The sequence below is a fragment of the Neomonachus schauinslandi genome, chromosome 15 (assembly GCF_002201575.2).
Source record: "Neomonachus schauinslandi chromosome 15, ASM220157v2, whole genome shotgun sequence".
NCBI classification, from domain to species: domain Eukaryota; kingdom Metazoa; phylum Chordata; class Mammalia; order Carnivora; family Phocidae; genus Neomonachus; species Neomonachus schauinslandi.
Window position 1 is genome coordinate 12,185,936 of NC_058417.1, and position 19,744 is coordinate 12,205,679.

At 54.0% G+C, this 19,744-nt stretch overlaps 1 protein-coding gene across 1 annotated transcript in view; it reads right to left on the reverse strand.

The window, feature by feature from the left end:
• Positions 1-19,744, reverse strand: part of LOC110584563 (myosin phosphatase Rho interacting protein) — a 130,707-nt gene that overhangs the window by 66,313 nt on the left and 44,650 nt on the right. The window contains exon 4 of the mRNA XM_044921805.1: positions 4,084-4,235. Coding sequence (XP_044777740.1) covers positions 4,084-4,235 — 152 coding nt within the window. The remainder of the gene's footprint in view (positions 1-4,083; positions 4,236-19,744) is intronic.

Sequence of the window (19,744 nt, forward strand, 5' to 3'; positions counted from 1 at the left end):
CCAGAGCGGAAGGTACTGCAGGAGCCTCTGGTCCCCTTGTCCCCAGAACATGAGGGTCTGCGCTGGGCCTGCTGCCACCCCGGGCCCGGCGGCGGTGGCGGCAGCGGCTGAGCTGCAATGTGAGGCAGCGCCCACACGGCCAGCACCCTGGCTGGAGGCTGCGGGTACCACCAGCATTCAAGCCTGCGTCAGGAAGAAGCACTCACGTCTTTAACTCTCAGAGGTGCTTCTTTAATTTGGGGTGGAGGGAGGGAGGGAGGTCGGTTCCAGTCACTGACCTTCTAGGACAACCTCAGGAGGGTATGTTGGTTGTGCTGTTGCAAGCTGGCAGCTGGGGAAGTGGGCTTGGGTGTGGGGGATCACAGCATGTGGGCCGAGCCCCGCTCAGCTTTGAGCAGGTCATTCAGTATCTGCTGAGACCATGAACCACTGCCGGCACCACAGAGACCTGAGGCCCAGGCCCTATGGGTCAGTCCTCTGTGGGCTGGCCCCAAAGCAAGAAAAGAGGCATGACTGTGTCTGCAAGGCCGGCAGATGAGCAGACTCTCAGGGCCTCACTCATGTCATCTGAGTGAGGCCCTGAGATTGCGGGGTTAAAAGACTTGCTTTCCAGCCTGCCGCAGGGGCTGACACCAGCAAGCTGTGTCCCCTTAGCGCTTTACTGAGGAGAGACTGCTTCACAAAGTCACCTTGTCCTCCGGGGCCCCAGGAGCACGGGGAGCGTGACAGGCAGGTGCACACTGGCCCAGCTGCTGTTCACGGCGACACGGACAAGCCTGCAGGACAGGGCCCCGAGGGAAGAGATCTGGGCCGCCGCTGCACTACTGACTGAACGGAGCCCGCTGAGGGCTCCGGCCCGGAGAGGGCTGGAGACTCGGGGGCTGAGCACAGGCAGGGGCGGGCTGGGGCTGGCCTGGGACAGATGACGGAATGTGTCCCCTGCACTCGGATTTCTCACGGAAGCCCAGCAGGAAGCGTATAACGTCATTTGGATGTGTTACCATAAAAAATACACCCAGGGAAGAGAGGTGAGGGGCGAATATGGACACGGGATCCGTGGTGGAAGTGAGTGCCAGGACATGGTGAGGTGGGGTCCCCAGCTCTGATGGCAGAGCCAGGATGAGTGAGACTGAGGGGGGCAGAACTGAGAAGCAGGCGCACAGAGAAGGTGGAAAGCTCCCCCCTGCCGCCAACTCCTGCTTACCTCCCACCTCCTCTAAAAGAGCTGCGCTAAGTTGTGCCCCAAACATCCTGAAGGCCCGTCCTGGCACGAGAGCGCTGAGAAAGAGAACTGCCAACTCTCTCCGCCCAGCTCTGGGAGAGATGCCTCAGGCAGCCCAGGGGCCTCTGTTCAGAGAAGACACCAGAAAGAAGTCTGGATGGACTGTCCCCAACTACCCCTGCTCTAAGTCAGCCCAGAGGAAGACTGTACCTCATTAGGGAGCTGGGTACTTACCCCCACCTCGGGGTCTAAGAGCCCACAGGTAAGATTATCTGGCAAAGGAACTGTGCCAGGTGGTGAGGACACCAAGGGAGGCATCTGTCCACAAAGGCGCGAGGCAGAGGAGGGAGACAAGATGGAGGCAGAAGTCTGTACCCAGGGCACACTACCCCACCTGACTCCCTAAAGGAGGTCTCGTGTACCAGTGGGTGGTGAAGACAAGCTGCTGCTGGGGGCCACTGGAGGGGCTGCAGGGGCCCAGGGACAGGTTGTCATGGTGCAAACCCTGCCTATTGGGCAGGGATTAGCTAGGCCCAGCCCCAGGATGAGGACAGGGGAAAGTGCTGGGTATGGCCCTGAGCCACCGCACAAACCTGGATGGCCCAGCCTACATGCGGGACCCAGAAAACACACACATCTGGTATCTTGGTCCACCAATGACCTTGTCTACTCAAGCTGCACAGGAAAGGCAGTCCCCCGCCTCTGTACATGCAGTGACCTTAGGAGAAGGGATCAGGACGGGCGGTCTGTGGCAGGTGCCTGATGGTAGGATTTGGGCCCCCCGACAGAGGCACTGTCAGCTGTCGGTTTCCTCATGCCCTGTGGCAGACCATGACATCACTGACCTGGTCCCCCAGCTCACACATGCCCCAGCCTGTCCTGGGAACCCTGGACACCCCTTCCCATCCCTCGTGCTAATCGGGATCCTCCATGAGACCTAGCTCCCAAGGGGAAGGCGAGCTCTCCTCCAAGGACTCCCGCGGGGCAGTGGCAGCTCGGCACAGGCCTGCCTGCCAGACGGGGCCGCGGCAGCAAGCAGGAGCCGGGAGGAGCAAGCAGTTCTGTGCTGCGCCTCGTGCCTGCAGTGCCTTGTTCAGGGTCCTCGCATTTCCATAGCTGCAGTCTCCCAACTATAGAATGAGGGGCTCTGTAAAAGCCCTCTATATATTTAAGTTTTATTTTTTAGTAATCTCTACACCCAATGTGGGGCTCGAACCCATGTTCCGGAAATCAAGAGTCCTATGCTTTTCTGACTGAGCCGGCCAGGCTCCCTGAGCCCTCTGCACTCCTAAACCATACGGTTCTAGAATTAAGACCAGAGAGAGGGAGAGGCAAAGTGGTCCTGCTGTTCGCCCCTAGGATTTAAAAATGCAAACCTGCCTCTCTCCAAGGGAGAAAGACTCAGGGTGAGCTGGCACCCCCAGCAGAGGGTCCGCTGGTCACTCTGTAGGGCAGCTCTGGCCCTCGGCTCCAGCCTGACAGAGTGGATTTGAACTTCTGAACTCGGCAAAACCTGGGGACCTTCTGACCACTGTTCCCGCTTCCTCATACAGCAGCCTTGGCCTGAGATCCTGAAGCTCAGCCAGTGTTCAGAGTCTTTTTACTTGTTGAAACCAAAAGCCTTCACCTTCTAGTTCCCTCCACTCTGCACTATAATCATCAGCCCAGTATCCCTAGCTCCGCCCCCCCGCCCCAATTCACTTTCTCTCAAAGCTTTCTCAGCCTTAAAGGACCAATGGGATTCTCCAAGATCCAGCGCCCGAGCTCCTGGCCGGGCTTGCTGAGCCTGCTCTCGAGGCACGGACTGTGTGGCTAGGTCACACAGAGCTGGTAACAGGCGCCCCAGGAGCAGGGACTCCTGGAAGGCACACGCTGCGTGAGCTCAGGAGCACAGAGCTCTGCTCACCCGGACTGTCAGCTACCTGGAAAACTGGGCCCCCTTCTACCTCCCAGGGCTTCCCCTAAGCCTCCGACCAGGGCATGGCCAGGGCAGGGGTGTGACTCAAAGACTGTCTATTCTTTGCACCTGGACAAAGAAGGCCATGCATACAGCGGAACTGGAGTGACTGCTGTGTGCAGGCCCTGAGAACGAGGAATGAAACACAGCCCCCGACCCTCAAGGACCTATTGCTGGCTACAGGAGGCCAGATGTGTACCCAGACAGAAAGAGCCAGCTGATGGTGCCAAGTGCCTCATGGGGGCAGGTTTCCTGGAAGAGTGGACATTCAGGCTGACTCAACAGCCTCAAGGAAGGAGGGGTCATTCCAGAGTGAAGGCAGGGTGGCAGTGAAGGCACGGAGCTGGTGGGCAGCACGGGGATGTGTAGTGACAAGCAGCTCAGTGCTGAGGGACACAAGGGTGGTGGGGGTGAGGCTGGAGGGCTTGGAAGGGGCCTCCTGAGGCCAGCCAAGGAACTTGGACTTGACTCCCAGGTGATGGGGCTTCAGGCAGGAGGGAGGCAAGGTCAGATGGGTTCTGGGGACTGAAACCCTTGTGCTCGAGTGATACATGGGTGGAAGGGTCAGAATGGAGGTGGGGAGACCAATGAGAGGCCGAAGGAAGCCGAGGCAGCCCTGGAAGTGGGGCAGCGCCAGCAGAGGGAGGTCCCCGGGGAAATGGTACATGAGGAGAGTTATGTGCATGTGGGGATGACGCAAAGTCAGGTGGAGGGTGAGGCCAGTTTCGGGCGTGGTGAGCGGGCACACGGTGGTGCTGTGAAGAGAGAGAGGGGCTCAGAAGAGGGGACACGCTTGGGGAAGAAAGTGATGGCGATATTGCCCAATTTGTGCCAAAGGGAACTGGTCTGAGAACCTGCTGGTAGGCAGGGGTGCCTCCTCCCAAAATGCCCGGGGCAGACTCACCCACTGATGATCTCCTTGGTTTCTGCCCGGATGAAATGCTCCTTCTCAGGGGTCAGAATGCACAGGGAGAACTTCTGGCCTGTCCGGCCCTCCCCATCCACCACGTCTGTGCACTGGTTCATGTTGATGGTGCCCTGAGGCAGGGTTGTGGGCTGCAAGAAGACGGGGCAGGGAGTTACGCAGAGGCCAGCACTCATGGGTCAGAGTAAGGCAACATGGACGGTCCCCATATCCCCAGGCCCTCCCGGCCCTTGTCCCTTCAACAGGCACCTGAACCTCTTGCAGCTGTGTGGATCCCCAATTACAACAGAGGCAAAGGGTGGTGGCTCTGCCTCACCCCCACCCTCATGGCCCCACTTCCTCCCTACCCATCCCAGGGAGGAGAGGTGACAGGCCTGCTCTTCTCAGAGGACACCCAGCTGGACATTCCTTCCTAGCTGGAGAACAAGATCCCAGCTGGTACTGGGGAAAGGGAGAGAGACAGGAAGGGGACAGCTCCGTAAGGACAGCTGGGAGGACAGAGGCAGCCAAGAGTCTGGTCTCACAGGGGTTACTGATCCAAGAGAGCAGTGAGAAAAAGCTCCAGAGGAGATGGTTCCAAAATAGCAAGGTTATTTTTAGAGGCAAGGAGGGAGCCGGAGAGAAGCCGCATCCTGGAAGGCAGGCTGTGGGGCTGGCAGGCTGGAGCTACACATATATCATCAATGCTTTAAAGGTAGGCCAAGCCCACGCAGGGCAGGTGACCCCCCGCCACCTTCCAGGACTGCCCGTGAGGCTGCTGGCCAGCGCTGGAACAACAAATAATAGCTTTTTTCCTTTTCTGACACTGTTAGACACTGAAATGAGGAAAAGAACCCCAAGAACAAGCAAAGAAGGCATTAAGAGATTCCTACTGGGGTGAGGGTCAGCAAGGAGGACCTTCCTAAAGATGATTTGTTAGCCCTGCATCCTCTGGCCTTTCACCCTCCCCCCAAACAGGAAGCACTTTTGGGCGGGAAATGAGGCTCCATGGCCGTCACCACACCAAGGGCAAAGAGCTCCTGGCCTGGAGTCAGGCAAGGCACTACCTTAATGCCCCTTTCTGGTGGCTCTCACAGGGAGGAAAGCCTTGGCCAGGACCCCCGGTGGTGTGAGGCATGAGGTGAGGAGGCTGCCCCCACTTTCGGGGCAGCTGCCAGCTTCCATACTGAGCACCCCCCAAGGACTTGGCGCTTCCTTAGTTGGGTTCCTGACGAAACAGCAGGGGGAGAAAAAGCGAATGGTGGCCAGCTGGGGGTTGCTTTATCAGGTGCCTCCCTCCTAAAGCTCTGAGGGTAGGTCCTACCCCTGACCAGCTGCAAGCTCCCTGTTGCCAGGCATGGGGAAGAGGCCTGGTCTGAAGGTCAGGATGCTGGGTCCAGTGCGGATGCCAAGTTCAGACCAACTATACCCGCTACTGGAAACCCTTCTTCATCTGTCAAACGAGAGGAAGCAGGAAGCTCCGGGACCCCCTCCAGCTCGAGCGCGTATGAGCTTCCTGGTACTTTCCAGGCCAACCCACCAGCATTTCTGACGCACTGCCAGCTCCCTCCTCATCCGCTGGTGCCCAGCTACAGAAGCCGGACCAGAGGAGCGCTGCGTTCCAGAGCCCTCACCCAGTATGGATGCCGGCTCTCTGGTCCACCGGAGGGGGAAGAAGTAAGGTTCCCAGCTCCGAGAAGCCTTTCCTTATGGACTCTCTGGGCTCAGCTCAGAATGGAGGTGGCAGGGCAGGAGAGCCAGCTGTGAGCTCACGGGGAGGCCTGTGACTTCAGGTGGGGACCAGAGGAGGGGCCAGAGTCCCACTTCTGACAGTGAGCCACAAGCATACTAAGACTAGTGCTCTTCCTTAGTTCAGTAGCCTTGTAATATCTCTCCTGGGCCCTCCTGGAGAGCCCTTGAGCTGGGAAAGGGGGCTTGGTGGGTTATCCTGCAACCAACCAAGGGGGGGGTTCTTCAGGAGCAGTGAGCAAGGGAGGCGGCCTGGGACCCGCCCACTGGTCTTCTGGCTGCGGAGACCCATAAGCATGTAGGGGTGAGTCCCCCTCCCCAGATGAGCGCTGCAGTTTCAAGAGCGCACCCCTCCAACCCAGGGCAGGGCCCGCAGGATCCTTCTAGGCTTCCCCACCCCGCCTTGTTCCAGTTCCAGCCCCTCTACTCTTCAGAATTTCTAATCCCAGGTCTTCTCTGATGTCATGCCACTGCCCCATCTGAACCCTCTTTGGGCGAACTAAGGGTGGTGACCTCTGCTCTCTCAGCTCAGCCTCCCCCAAGCAGTAGCACACGCTCCCTGTTGGTACCGACAAGGCTCATGGGTTCTCTGGGGGGGGTCCTCTGGTACACGAAACAAGGACACTGATGCTGTGGACCACTGTGAGGATTAGGGCCATGAGCAGGATCACAGAGCTGAGAGGGGAGAGGGGACAGCAGAGAAGCTTTTCCAAGGTGACTTTTCCTCCTTTGTCCTTGACACGCCCCCTCCCCCCCATGCTTGGACTCATGGGTCACAGTTGCCAGTGTATGCCCACCTGTGACACATGGATGCGTGGACACGGTAAGTTATCTACTGTGCCACTGTGCCAAGGCCTTATAAATTACAACACACACACAGGAAAGCTAAACGGGGACAATAAAACGCACCAACAGAGACTGATATACTTTCTTCTCACTATACTCTCCAGTGGGCCATCTGAAGGCATGTGCTCGTCTTTAGAAACTACTGTTCCAGGGTTCGGGGTCAAGAAACTGCTCACCATTCCCTCAGGCACAGTAACTGTGTTTGCTGGACACATGGCCACCAGCTACTGACGAGCTTTCCCAGCTAACCCTGCAGCTGAACGCGGTCACGGGACCTAGTCACCAACCATGCCCTAAGACTTCCGACAACCTCTCTGGACCTCAGTTTTTTATGTGTGCAAAATGAGGTCCCTACCTCCTTCCAGAAGAGCTTTCAAAAAGGCAAAGACATAACAAGCTACAGCTGCATGAAATTACCATTTATTTACTACCTGTGGGTCACCCTCTTTCATGCCTCCTTAAACATTACTCACGAGGCGGGCATTAGCTAATCCTGTTACATATGGGGAAAAGGGAGCAGAGCTGACGGCGGGCAGAAGAGAAGGGAGAACCGGAAAGCTGACCCAGGTGGGCATTTGGCAAGCATTGTGCAAATAGTTCCTCCTGAGCCTCAATAGTGCCACGTGCGGGAAGAGGCCCCACCAGTGCCAGCGCCACTTGCCGCCAAGCGGCTCCCTGTCCTAGGTGGGCACTGCAGGCCAGGCCCCGGCCAATGCGTCCTCTCATGACTACTCCCACACCCCTCTGAGGCTGCCTACACCACCACGCCACCCCCACCCGCCCCTTGACTAGTCAGCACTCAGCCACAGCTCCTGCACCCAGAGCTCGGGCAGATTCAACCAAGGGCCCAGGTGTGGCCCTCCCCACCTCAAGGCAGGAGCAGGCCATACCCATCTGCATTCTCAGCACAGAAGAGAGAAGAGATCTTTGACAACCCATCTCCTGACTAGGCCAGACCCTGTGCTTGGAGAGCAAGGGCAGATATCTAGGCTGCAATCCAAATCCAGCCAGAGGGAACCCCTCACCCCAATACCGTCAGCAGGGAGGCCAGCTCCATCTGACAAGCTCCCTGTTCTCATTCTGCACCTCCAGAGTTAGGAATCCAGGCCTCCGATGAGGCTGAGTGGCACCTAGTTTTGCTCGATTCCAAAAAAGGGATGGCTGTCTGCAGGCCACCCAACTCTGTTATGTTGCCAAGTTATGGGTTAAGTCCTCAGCCAGCAATGTCACCAGATGGCCCTCTAGCCATCTGGGGGTTTCCAGTCCTCTTCTGGTCTCCACACTACACCCGCTCAGATGGTAGAGCTGCATCGGTGTGAATGAATCCCAAGGCCAAAGACCATGTAAGCCTGAAGTGACCAAGCAGGAGGACTAAGACAAGGGCCTCTCTCCAGGGATGTCACCACATCCTGCTGAGAACGCAGCCGTCTCCCGTCATCTGCCCACTGGCCCACAAAAGGCCAAGGGAGCCTTTGCCCACTGCAGCTGGCCACCTGTCAGAGGTTTGCTTCGGAAGATCCTCCCACAGCAGCCTTACCACCTGGACAACCTCCAGCCCCATCCCTGGCCCAAGCAGGTGCACTTTAGGGAAAACAGGTAGCCTCCACTTCTTGTTGGATCCTGGAAGTTGGGGAAGGTAAGCTTCTACGAGCTACAGAGAAAGAAGAGGAAAGTAGGACAGGAAGACAAAGAGGGGCCATTTCGAGCTATCGGTGGGGGCCCTTTCCTCCAGGCAGCTGTGCCTATACAGCCAGAGGCCAGGCAAGACTGGGCTAGAATGGAAATACTCCATTTTATGCCCCACTTCTCCATTCGGATGGGAAAACAGAGACCCACAGAAACAAAGACTTACCCCAGCGCAAAGAGGTGCTCACAAAATCTCAAGGTCAAAAGTGCCTTTCAACGTGAAGGCCAACCCAGTGCACTGCAGGTCCTGCAACAGTTCCTGTATTTCAAACCTATCTGTCCACGACTGACAGAGAACCACGCATTCCACACTGGGAAGGACAGGTGTATGGGCACGCACACACACAGAATGAAAAATTGGGGAATACTTTTACTACATGTCCTGTGTTCTGTATTATTGCTCCGTCACACTCCCCACGACCCACTTGAGGAGGAGGAGAAGCAGTGCCACTTGGTGTCAGCAGTCAGCCAGCACTCTGCACACGGCCAGAAGTAGGGGTGAGTATGCTCCAGGTAGGACAAGAAGACTCTCCCTTGCAGTAGGAGCCATTGCAGCAAGAATAATCCTAATCGTCTTCTACGGTCAGGCAGGGCTCTGGAGAAGTACTTATAGGTTCACCCTGACGACAGCCTCAGGAGGAAGGCACTCAGACGGGCTTGCAAGTGGGGCTCAGGGTGGGAAAGGGACCTGTAACCCAGCGGGGTCACCCAGGTCAAGTGTGGCCCAGGGTTACTGCAGAACCTGTCGGTGGGCAGGATCAGACACGGCCTAGGCAGGAACACGATCCTCCCTGCCCTCCCCAAAGGGGAGGATAACGTCTCCCATAAGCTCCCGTACAGAGGCCTGCCGGGAAGCCACGCTGGAGGCTTGGTTAGGCCACCTGAGCCAGGCCCAGGGAGAGACCACATACATCCTTTCTTGGGGATTAGGGAGGTTAGACCGGAATTTCCTATGGCAGGAAGGTGGCCCTTGGTGAGCTTTGCTGGGTGAGTACTGCACCCCATCTCAGGCATCCCTGGAACCCCATGCCCTGACAGGAACATGTGCTGGTCACAATCACAGAGACTGTCTCTGGCTCTTCCTGCTACTACCAAACTGCTCACAGAGTCCCGAGTCTAACGAATCATGAGTCCCTCTCTCAAGAGGTGGACACCAAATGCCATCCAGGTGTAGAACAGGCCACCTGATTCTCTGCCCTCCAAGGCCACAGTACTCCCCAGTGAGCAGCTCTCTTTAGACAGATATCCTCAAAGTCCAAGTTCTCAGAGAAAACTTGGAAAGACCCATGGAAAAGGAAGTCTTGAGACATACCCACGAAACCACTCAGAATCGGAGTCCACAAAAGCCCCTGCTGGCCCCTCTGGCGGCTCAGAGAAACCTTCCCCCAACCTCAGCGGGAGCCTCAGGGCAGCGGGGGATGGACGAGGAGCTGCCATAGGTGCCCGCCAGGCAGAACTTCTTTCCTCTCATTCCTTGCATGGCACAAGCCTGCAAAGTCCCCTGCCCAGGCGTGTGGTCAGCCTCCCTTGGATCCTACAGTCCTCGTGGTTTACTGGGCAGTTTCACACCCATCCCCTACACCAGAGCCGCTAGCCGCACAGGTCTGTGTCTGTGATCTCACACGGCCTCATCTGGAGGAAGCGGTGAATCTGCACCCCTTCCTGCCCTTTAGGACTCCAACAGGAACCCTAACTGCTGCAGTTCTGGCCGCAGGAGGAGGCTGGGCCAGCCATGCTGGGGGCTACGGTGTGGAGAACCTGTCACCTGTGGACCCATCACCCCAGGGCGGGGGAGCCAAACACGACTGTGCTCCCAGCCCCTTCCCCACAAAGGCTCAAAGATCTAATGTAGCCTCTGGGCTTTACGTTTCCAGAGCCCACGAGCCAAGAAGAGCACCACCCTTGGAACAGAATCCTAGCTCTGCCAATCACCATGTAAGTCACCTTGGGCAAGCTGCAAAGTTTAAGCTTCAGCTTCCACAAGGGTAAAATGGGAGGAACAATATCTTTTACTTCAAATGCAAAATGGAGCAGCTGCTGTGGACAACAGTCTGGAGGCTCCTCAAAAAGTTAAACATGGAGTTACCATATGACTCAGCAATTCTTCTCCTAGGTTTACACCCCAAAGAACTGAAAAGAGGTGTTTGAACAAAACTTGTACACAAATGTTCATAGCAGCACTATTCACAATGGCCAAAAGGTAGAAACAGCCTAAATGTCCATCAATGGATGCATGGATGGCACTCAGTCAGTTGAGAGCCCAACTCTTGGTTTTGGCTCAGGTCGTGATCTCAGGGTCATGGGACAGAGCCTGGCGTTGGGCTCCATCACTCAGCGGGGACTCTGCTTGAGATTCTTTCTCCTTCTCCCTCTGCCCACCCCCTCGCGCTCTCTCCCTAAAATAAATAAATCTTTTAAAAAAATGGACACATGGATAAACAAAATGTGGTCTAGCCATAAAACAGAATGGTATTCAGCCATAAGAATGAAACACTGACACACACTTTCAACGTAGATGAAAACATTACACTAAGTGAAAGAAGCCAGAGACAAAAGGACAAACATTGTATGATTCAGTTTTGATGAAATATCCAGAATGGCAAATTCACAGATACAGAAAGCAGATTAATGGTTGCTAGGGGATGAGTGGGGAAGTGCGGAATGAGGAGTGACTGCTTAATGGGTATGAGATCTCCATTTGGAATGATGAGAAAGTTCTGGAACTAGACAGTGGTGATGATTGCACAACATTACAAATGTCCTAAATGCCACTGAATTGTACACTTTAAAGTGGTTAATACAGTAGTTTTTTGGTTATGTATATTTTACCACAATAAAAGAAATCCCTCACCTCACAGAGTTGCCATGAGACTAGAGAGGATACTGTTCACATAAAGTGAGGGCTCAGGGTTGGCACACAACCCAGGCTGCTTCCCCTGCTGTTTCTCAGTGCGCGCGTGTGCGCGCGCGCACACACACACACACACACACACACACACACTCACTCACACACTCCCCACCAAGCAAGTGGGTGGTGGTAAGAAGACAATTTATTCAATACATTTTCTCTGAATGCCTGCCACAAGGAAAAGGGAGGAAGGCATTAGGCACATGTATCTCCTACCTGCAGACAGAGAAGAGGCCAGCAGGGTGAAGGAAGCAAGTTGGCCTGGCTGGACTGGAGAGAGTTGAGGCATCATGGGTCATCCTCTCCCTGAGAGCGGAGGAAAAGCCACGCCTCCATGCCTACACTGGAGGCCAGCAGCTGGCCCAAGAGGACTACCAGTAGGCTCTTGAAAATGACAGGCCAAACTGAGGGGTTTACCCACGTGCAGCAGAGCAGGTCACGTTTATTCTCTGTGCCTCCCGGTCCCTATCTCAAGGCCCTGGGGGAGATCAGGGTCTGGTTTCCCACCACACTGAAACGGGGCCGGGTGGGAGTGGGGTGTCTGCCCTTCTTTGGAGCACCAGACACTTCACCTGCGCTGGGGCCCAGCCTTCCTCCCATAAGCTCCCAGGCACAGGCAGGCCCACGTCTGAGTGTTGCTTCCACTTCTCTCCTACTGCCCAACTTACCGTCATCCCACTGCCCACTGATCCAGATCGAGTTGGAAATGGGAGCCTCAAACCTGGGAGTGTTCTCAGGGAGGCATGGCAGGAGCATCCGGCACACAGTGGGCAGCTCTGTGGATTCTCTTCTCCCAGGCACGGCACTCAGTTCCTCAGCACTGTTCAACAGTTAGAACCTAGGGCTAGGCCGGCCTCCCTGTGGTTGCCAGTACCGGCCCCAGAACTGTTCACGAGCAGAAACATGGCCGTGCCATAGCAGCTCCCACGGTCTCAAGCCCAAGCTCTCTGCCCTGTGTTTGAGGCTCTCAAGAGCCCCTTCCTCACAGGCCCAGGTGACCCACCGATAAACAGGCTGGCTTCCTTAAGAGCCATCTCCTGCCAGAAATGTCTGCCTCACATCCTTTACTTCCTGGATGGTCACCCTGTCCTCTCTGAAGGGAAGAGCCCTGCATGTAGCCCTGAGCCCACTTACGGGCCTGCCCGTCTGTTCTCCATGCTAGACAGTGAGGTCCTTGATGAAATGAATTTGATTTTCCTCTATATGCCTATATGCTGGCACTCTTCATAATGAGCCTTAGCACATATTTTTGAATGATATATGAAACGAACCAACCCCTCTGTTTATACTGCAAATTCACTGTATAAATATTATGCTTTATTTATAAATATTTTATAACATATATAACATAATAAATAGTATAAATGTTTCCTTTATAAAGTAGGAATACCCACCCTTGCGAAATCCCGTTTGTTAAGTGGACAGCAGGACACTCCTCGTGCAAAGGTGAGACAGGAACAAATCCTCCACTGTCTGAGGTGCATGAGGGGCAGGAGCTGGTCTGAAGGAGATGCAGGGCCCAGAAAGGGAACCTGACCTTCAGGGGCCCATGGTTCTAAGTACCACCCCTGGGGCCAGGACTGTTGCAACTGGCAGATGATGAAGTTGAAAGGCAAGAGGTGGGTGTGGCCATACTATATAATTCCATTCACAGGAAATGGCCAGAACAAGTAATTGGATAGAGACAGAAAGTAGATCAGTGGTTGGTGGGGGGGGGGGGGGAAGGTTGATTAGGGGTGATACATAAGGGGTACAGGGTTCCTTTGGCTGGGGTGGAGGAAGGGGAATGTTCTAAAATTAGACTGTGGTGATGCCTGGACAATCCTGCAACTACAGTAAAAGGCAATTACTTGTATGCTTACAAACAAAACACAACACTGCACAGGTACAAAAATAATCAAAATGTGGTGGCCGACAGGGGAGGCCCTTCGAGAGACCTATGTGGCTCTACTCAGGCTCCTGCAGGAAGAACACGCACAGCCTGCTGCCTCCAACCCAGGCCTGGAAGGTGCTTGAGGCCAGTCCCCTGCCCCCGCATTTCAGACGTGGAAGCCAAGGCCCAGACAGGCACAAGGACTAGAGCCCAGCTTTCCAAATCCTAACCTACCTCAACACATGACCTCTACCGCAGCGGCTAGCGCCAACCAGCCCCGCAGAGCTAACATTCAACCTACCAGGCTCTGACATGCGTCCGCACAGAGGGCATGGCTGAGCAGTTATTACCTCGGAGGTCCCCTTTTCAAGATTCGGCTCTGGCCCCATCCAGGGGCGGGGTGAGCTTTGGGAGGCATTCAGGGCTTCCATGGTTTCAGCAGAAAGGGGCCCACAAATGAGGGAGCATTTGCTAATCCCAAGCAGCACCGGGAGCTACACTGGAGCTGTAGCCTGGGAGCGGCAGAAGAGGAGAGGGGTTGCTTAGCCCAGCACAGTATGTGCAGGGGTGCTGTGCAAATGACCCACTCGGGGCTTTGTCAGTCAGCCAACCTCCCTGCCTTTGTGGGGCCTTGTTAGGGTTGGCTAAACTTATTTTTTTAAGGGAGAAAAGACTACAACAAGGACCTTTTTCACTTGCTGCCAATGCCAGGAAGTTCCTTCTCGTACCTGCTGTGCCAGACTAGCCTAGTGGCTTGGCTGCTGGCTGCGCAGCGAAGACACACAGGCTCCCAGCAAGCAGTGGAGGGCCCTCGGCTTTCCTTGGGAAGCCATCACCACTTGACCAAGGCTCACCTTGCTCCTAAGACTGGGGGCAAGGGGACACAGGAAAGAATACCTTTATCTTCCTTACCCACCCAATCAGCACGGCAGCAGGATTCCACCAGAACCAAGTGCCTACTACGCCATACGTGACAATTACACTGAATCAAAGACCAAAATTTTGTAAATGTAAGAGCAAAAAATACACAACTCTCAGAAGAAGACAAGGCCAACAGCTTTGTAACATTGGATTTGACAATGATTTCTTGGCTATGACACCAAAAGCACAGGCAACAAAAGAAAGAATAAGCTAGACTTCATCAATATTCAAAACTTTTGTGTGTCGAGGGACACCTGGGTGGCTCAGTCGGTTAGGTGTCTGCCTTCAGCTCAGGTCATGATCCCAGGGCCCTGGGATGGAGCCCCGTGTCTGGGTCCCTGCTCGGCGGGGAGCCTGCCTCTCCCTCTCCCTCTCCCCCTGCTCATGCTCTCTCTCTGTGTCAAATAAATAAATAAAATCTTAAAAAAACACACAACTTTTGTGTGTTGAAGAACACTACCACAAGAGTGAAACGGCAACCCGCAGAATAGGAGAAAACAGTTGCAAACCACGATCTGATAAAGAATTAATGTGAAGAATATATAAAGAACTCCTAAAACTCAATGGCAAAGAAACAATAAATGGACTAAAGACTTGGATAGACATTTCTCTAAAGAAGATAAACAAATAGCCGATAAGCACATGAAGAAATGTTCGACACATCATCAGTTATTAGGGAAATGCAAACTAAAACCACAAAGAGATATGACTTCATACCTACTGGGATGGCTTTAATTAAAGAAAGAAAGAAAATGACAAATGTTGGCAAGGATGAGGGGAAACTGAAACTCTGTGCACTGCTAGTGGGAAGATTAAAATGGTATAGCCACTGAGGGAAACAGTTTGGCAGGTCCTTGAAAAATTAAGCTCAGAACTACCATATCATCTAGCAATTCCACTTCTAGATATATACCCAGAAGAACTGAAAGCAGGGGGTTCGAGCAGATATTTGTACATCCATGCTCATTTTAGCATTATTCACAACAGCAAAAAGGCAGAAACAACCCAAGTGTCCACTGATGCATGAACAGATAAACAAAATGTGGCATACACATACAAGAGAATATTATTCAGCTGTAAAAAGGACTGAAGTTCAGATACATGCTATAACATGGATGAACTGAAAAACATTACGTTAAGTGAAATACACCAGACAGAAAAGGACAAACATTACTGTTTAACCGCTATGGAGTTTCAGTTTCGGAAGATAAAAAAGTTCTGGAGATGGGTGGTGGAGGTGATGGTTGCACAACCATGTGAATGTACTTGATGTCATGAACTGGACGCTGACAAATAGTTAGGAATAGTGTTGTGTTATGTATGTATCTGAACACACACACACGCACACATACACACTCACAAAGAACCAACCAACCGTCCAAGCCAACTTGGATTCCCATGCTGGGAAGAACGGCATCACGAACAGTAGAAACAGGGTGGCAGGCAGAAAGAAATGCCTCATGTAGGCTGACACGCTCCTGTGTGGAAGTGATCATTCTAGAGATCATTCTAGCTGGCCAAGTCTAGCCCAGCTTACAGTGGCCTTGCAATGAGGTCCTCCCCAGCACAGAACAGAGGCCTCAGTGCGCACAGATCTTAACCCTCCCACCCTCCAGCTTCCTATTCCTACCTCTCCCCCCAGAATCCTGCCACTCTTCTCTCCTATAGGGTATCAATACTTCATACCACAGCTGGACCTGGACAACATAAGAACTATTTTCCTGGAAGGTGTGGTGACCTAAGGTACAAACTATGTACAAATGAGCATCTGTTACAGGTATGAGCCTTCTGACTTGAAGAGGACTAGTATGGTTTAGCACATTGGCCTAGTTTGCCCCAGAGCCAGCAAGCTTACTTCCTGAGCTCCGGCCCTTGAAGTCAATCTCCTTCCCCCACCAATAGAGCCACTAAACCCCGCCTTTATAGTTTGCCTTTCTTGGTTTCCACCTGGCACCTCTGCCCCCTCCTCCTCCCCAGTTCTCCGCCTGCCTGTGCAAATGTGCTCTGTCTCGGCCTCTTCTCCTGGGAGGTCATATAGTCTTTGGGAGCCAACCTAGAGGACTCCTGACTCACACCTGGGCCTGTGGGCCTGTGGCCCCTGCCGAAGTTCTCAGGCCCCTGACCCTAGTTCTACTTTACACTTACAATCCCATCTACTGATAGTGAAAGGAGTCTTCAAGGCCCTGCCTATAAGTCCACGTAATCACCTTAGAACTTGCTACACATGTTTAGGTATAGACAACAGGTTTTTACTGAGCACCTACTTTATGCCAGGCTCTGTCCTTGGTTCGTGCTGGGAGAAGGTGAGAAAAGGACAAAGGGCCACCTTGGAGAAGCTCACTTTATTCTTGTGGCAATAAAGGTAAATAAGAAGAAAACAAAGAATGACCCCATTTCCGGTAGTCAAATCAGTGACTAGAAGGACAGGGAAGCAAGCAGGGGGCTAGGGAATGCCGGGGGCTGGGCACGCAGGTGGGCTGCGCAAGGTGGAGGGAAGGAGAAAGTAAATGCTAAGGCCCTGAGGCAGGGATGAGCTGGGGCCCGGCCTGCTGTGGGACTTGAACAAAGGGGGTCCAAGGAGGCCACAGCCAGCCGGGCCTGGAGGACATGATCTGCTCTGGAGGTGTGCCAGGGCAGGCGGCGTGGCTACAGTTCACAAGAATCCTCTGACCCCAGACAAGTGAGGCAGGCAGAGGAAATGATGGCCCAGACTGGAATGCTGATGGCGTGTGGGGTGCAGAGTGACTGACTCTGGGGTATGTTGAAAAGACAGAGCCAAAAGGACTGAAGTCTGAGGCTAAGAAAAAAGAGCAGCCAGGGATGACAGTTAGGATTTAGGCCTCAGTGACTCAGGGCTAGTACGGGTACTAAAGAACTATATTTTTCTTTCTTTCTTTCTTTCTTTTGTGCTTTGCTGATATTCCAACTACCTTTTTTCTATGTCCCTGCCTCCATAGAAAACAGACCCTCCTGGGCTAATGCCGCAAGTGATGGGACTCGGGCAGCCAGGACAAAAAGGCAAGTGGAGCTGCAGAGGCAGAGAGAAAGCAGGCTGTTTAGACTGTGGGAGCAGGAGGGGTCTCTGGGAGACCACTACGGGCTGGCTGAGAGGACAGCCTGGCCGGAGCAGGGGTGTGGCAGGAAAGGGAAGAGGTTGAGTCCAGGGGTGAAGGGCAGAGCAGGAGCACCGGCGGGGCAGAGTCTGAGGAATGAGGGAGGCCAAAGGGGGGTGGCAACCTAGAAAAGGACTTGAACTCAGCTTTCCTCCTCTCGGATGCAATGGAGATGGAAGCCGGGACGGTCCTTCTCAACAGTCATGTCACTTCTCAACAGAAAGAGCTTGCTTCTGCAAAAAGATCATGTCTACCAGAGTGGAAGGCCTGACACATCAGGTAACCAGCAGGTGACAAAGCAGGGCCCTGAGGGGTCAGATGGCCCAAGGGCACACAGGCAGCTGGGCAGAGCTGACCTCAGCCCCGTGAAGCCCAGGGCCACCTGGAGGCCCCCTGGAGCCAAGGGAGCTAGTGCTGGTGCCAACAGAGAAATGCCCAGGTCCTCCCTTGTGGGTGGGGGCGGCGTAGGATTTGGCAGCTGACACACAGCCCCAGCAGGCCGCTCAGTCCTCCCTTGCTCCCCCTCAATCCCCAGCTGCTCTGAAACGCCTCTCCAGGCAGCCCCAGCCCCAGTCCAGGGAGGCCATCTTCCTCCAGAGGAAGGAGCACAGAGAAGGTGGCTTGAGGACGGGGCTCCCACAAGTCGGGACTTAAGAAAGGCCAGAAACATCCCAGAACTTGGTTCACAGGAGAGACAGGCACTGGAGAGAAGGATCCCAAACAGAGGGAGGCCTACAGGAGCCGACTGAAGGAGCCAGGGCTGTTCAACTTAGAAAATGAGGGATGACTGAGGAAGGGCTGGGGATACAGGATAGGGCCGTGGTCTCCAAAATCAGCAGTTCAACAAACATGCACTGGACCCCAGGCCCCGGGGACAGTGATGAGTAATACGTGGCACCTGCTACACAGAGATCAGAGCAAAATAAAGGCATGAACACAGCCTGGAGGAAGCATGGCATAAGGAGGCCAGGAACAGGCCAGGAAAAAGGAGGCCAATGTCTTAAAAGCTTCTCGTGGCACCAGGATCAGACGTGTCCGGGAAGCGCTAGGCTCAGGGGGCAGGAGGAGACACAGAGTTCAGCTGGAGATGAGGAAAGGCACTGACTAAGGCTCCTTCAGTACATGAACACTTTGTCCCTGTAAATCTGAGGCTGGCACCATCTCCACTGTGGATAAATAAAAAACACTCAGAAAAGCAAAGCAGCTACTACCAACACGTTCATCCATTTAGTAGATCTCTATGGAGCACTGACTATGTGCTGGGCACCCACTGGAAGCACTGGGAACACAGTATTGAACAAAGCCGACAGAGTCTCTGGCCTCATGAGGCTGACCTTCCACGCTGAAGTCAGGTAACAGAAATAAAGCATCAGGTAGCGGTTAAGGGCCAGAACGGAAAATGAAGCAGGAGCAAGCACGGAGGAGTCTGGGGCGGGGGGTCATTTTGAGAAGAGCAGGTGGGCAAGGTCTCCCCCAGGCAGGGGAGCAGAAATAAGGGAGTGAGGCGCAGGGAAGGGGTGGGGGGTAAGCCCAACAGCAGGGGACTGGAGCGTAGGTCTGACCGCACAGCAAGCCTGGGACACGATGGGGAAGCGGGAAGCTGACAAGGCTGCCAGTCCTCCCTCCTCGTGCCGAGGGAACTGCTGATGGAGGATTCAACCCTCGGTTCCCCCGTGTTGGTCCTGCTGCCTTGGTTTAATCAGACAGAAGATTCTAAAACAGTCTTATAACTAGAGCACAGCTAGTCCTGAGAAGGATGCCAGGCCTCCATGGTCACTCGCTCCCCAGCATCATCCATCGCCACCGCCACCAGGCCTCCCACTATAGAGGCAGGAAACAGAGGCTCCTGGATAAACTGGTCACAGCGGCGAGGCGCCCAGGGCACAGGGAGATGGAGGGAAGCCCTTGGCAACGCTGCAGTCGTGACCCGAGTGCACCCACTTGCTAACTTCGCTCCCACCATGCCAGCCCCACTTGTCCTGGGCTGCACACCTGCCTGGGCTCCCTGGCAGGGGGTGGGTCTTCCCTTCCTTCAAGGGCAACTCCGCTGGCACTTCGTTTCACAGCGGTTCCTGGCTTCCCCATCTAGAGCGACTTCCTCTTTCTCCAAGTTTCTATGGTAGTTCTTTTTTATTTGACTTATTTATTTATTAGAGAGAGGGAGAGGGAATGAGAATCCCAAGCAAACTCCCTGCTGAGCGTGGAGCCTAACTCGGGGCTTGATCTCATGACCCTGAGATCACGACCTGAGATGAAATCAAGAGTCAGATGCTTAACTGACTGAGCCACCCAGGTGCCCCTCTATGATACTTCATTTCTAAATAAACTTTTATTTCAGGATAGACTTAGATTTACAGTAAAGTTGTGAAGCTAGTGCAGAGAGTTCCCACATACCCTTCACCCATTTTACCCTATTATTAGCACCTCACACCAGTGTGGTACATTTATTATAATTAATTAATCAATAGTGATCCATGATTAACTGAAGTCCCTATTTTATTCCGATTTCCTTAGTCTCTTCCTAACATACTTACTCTGTTCCAGGACCCCACATTACATGTAGTC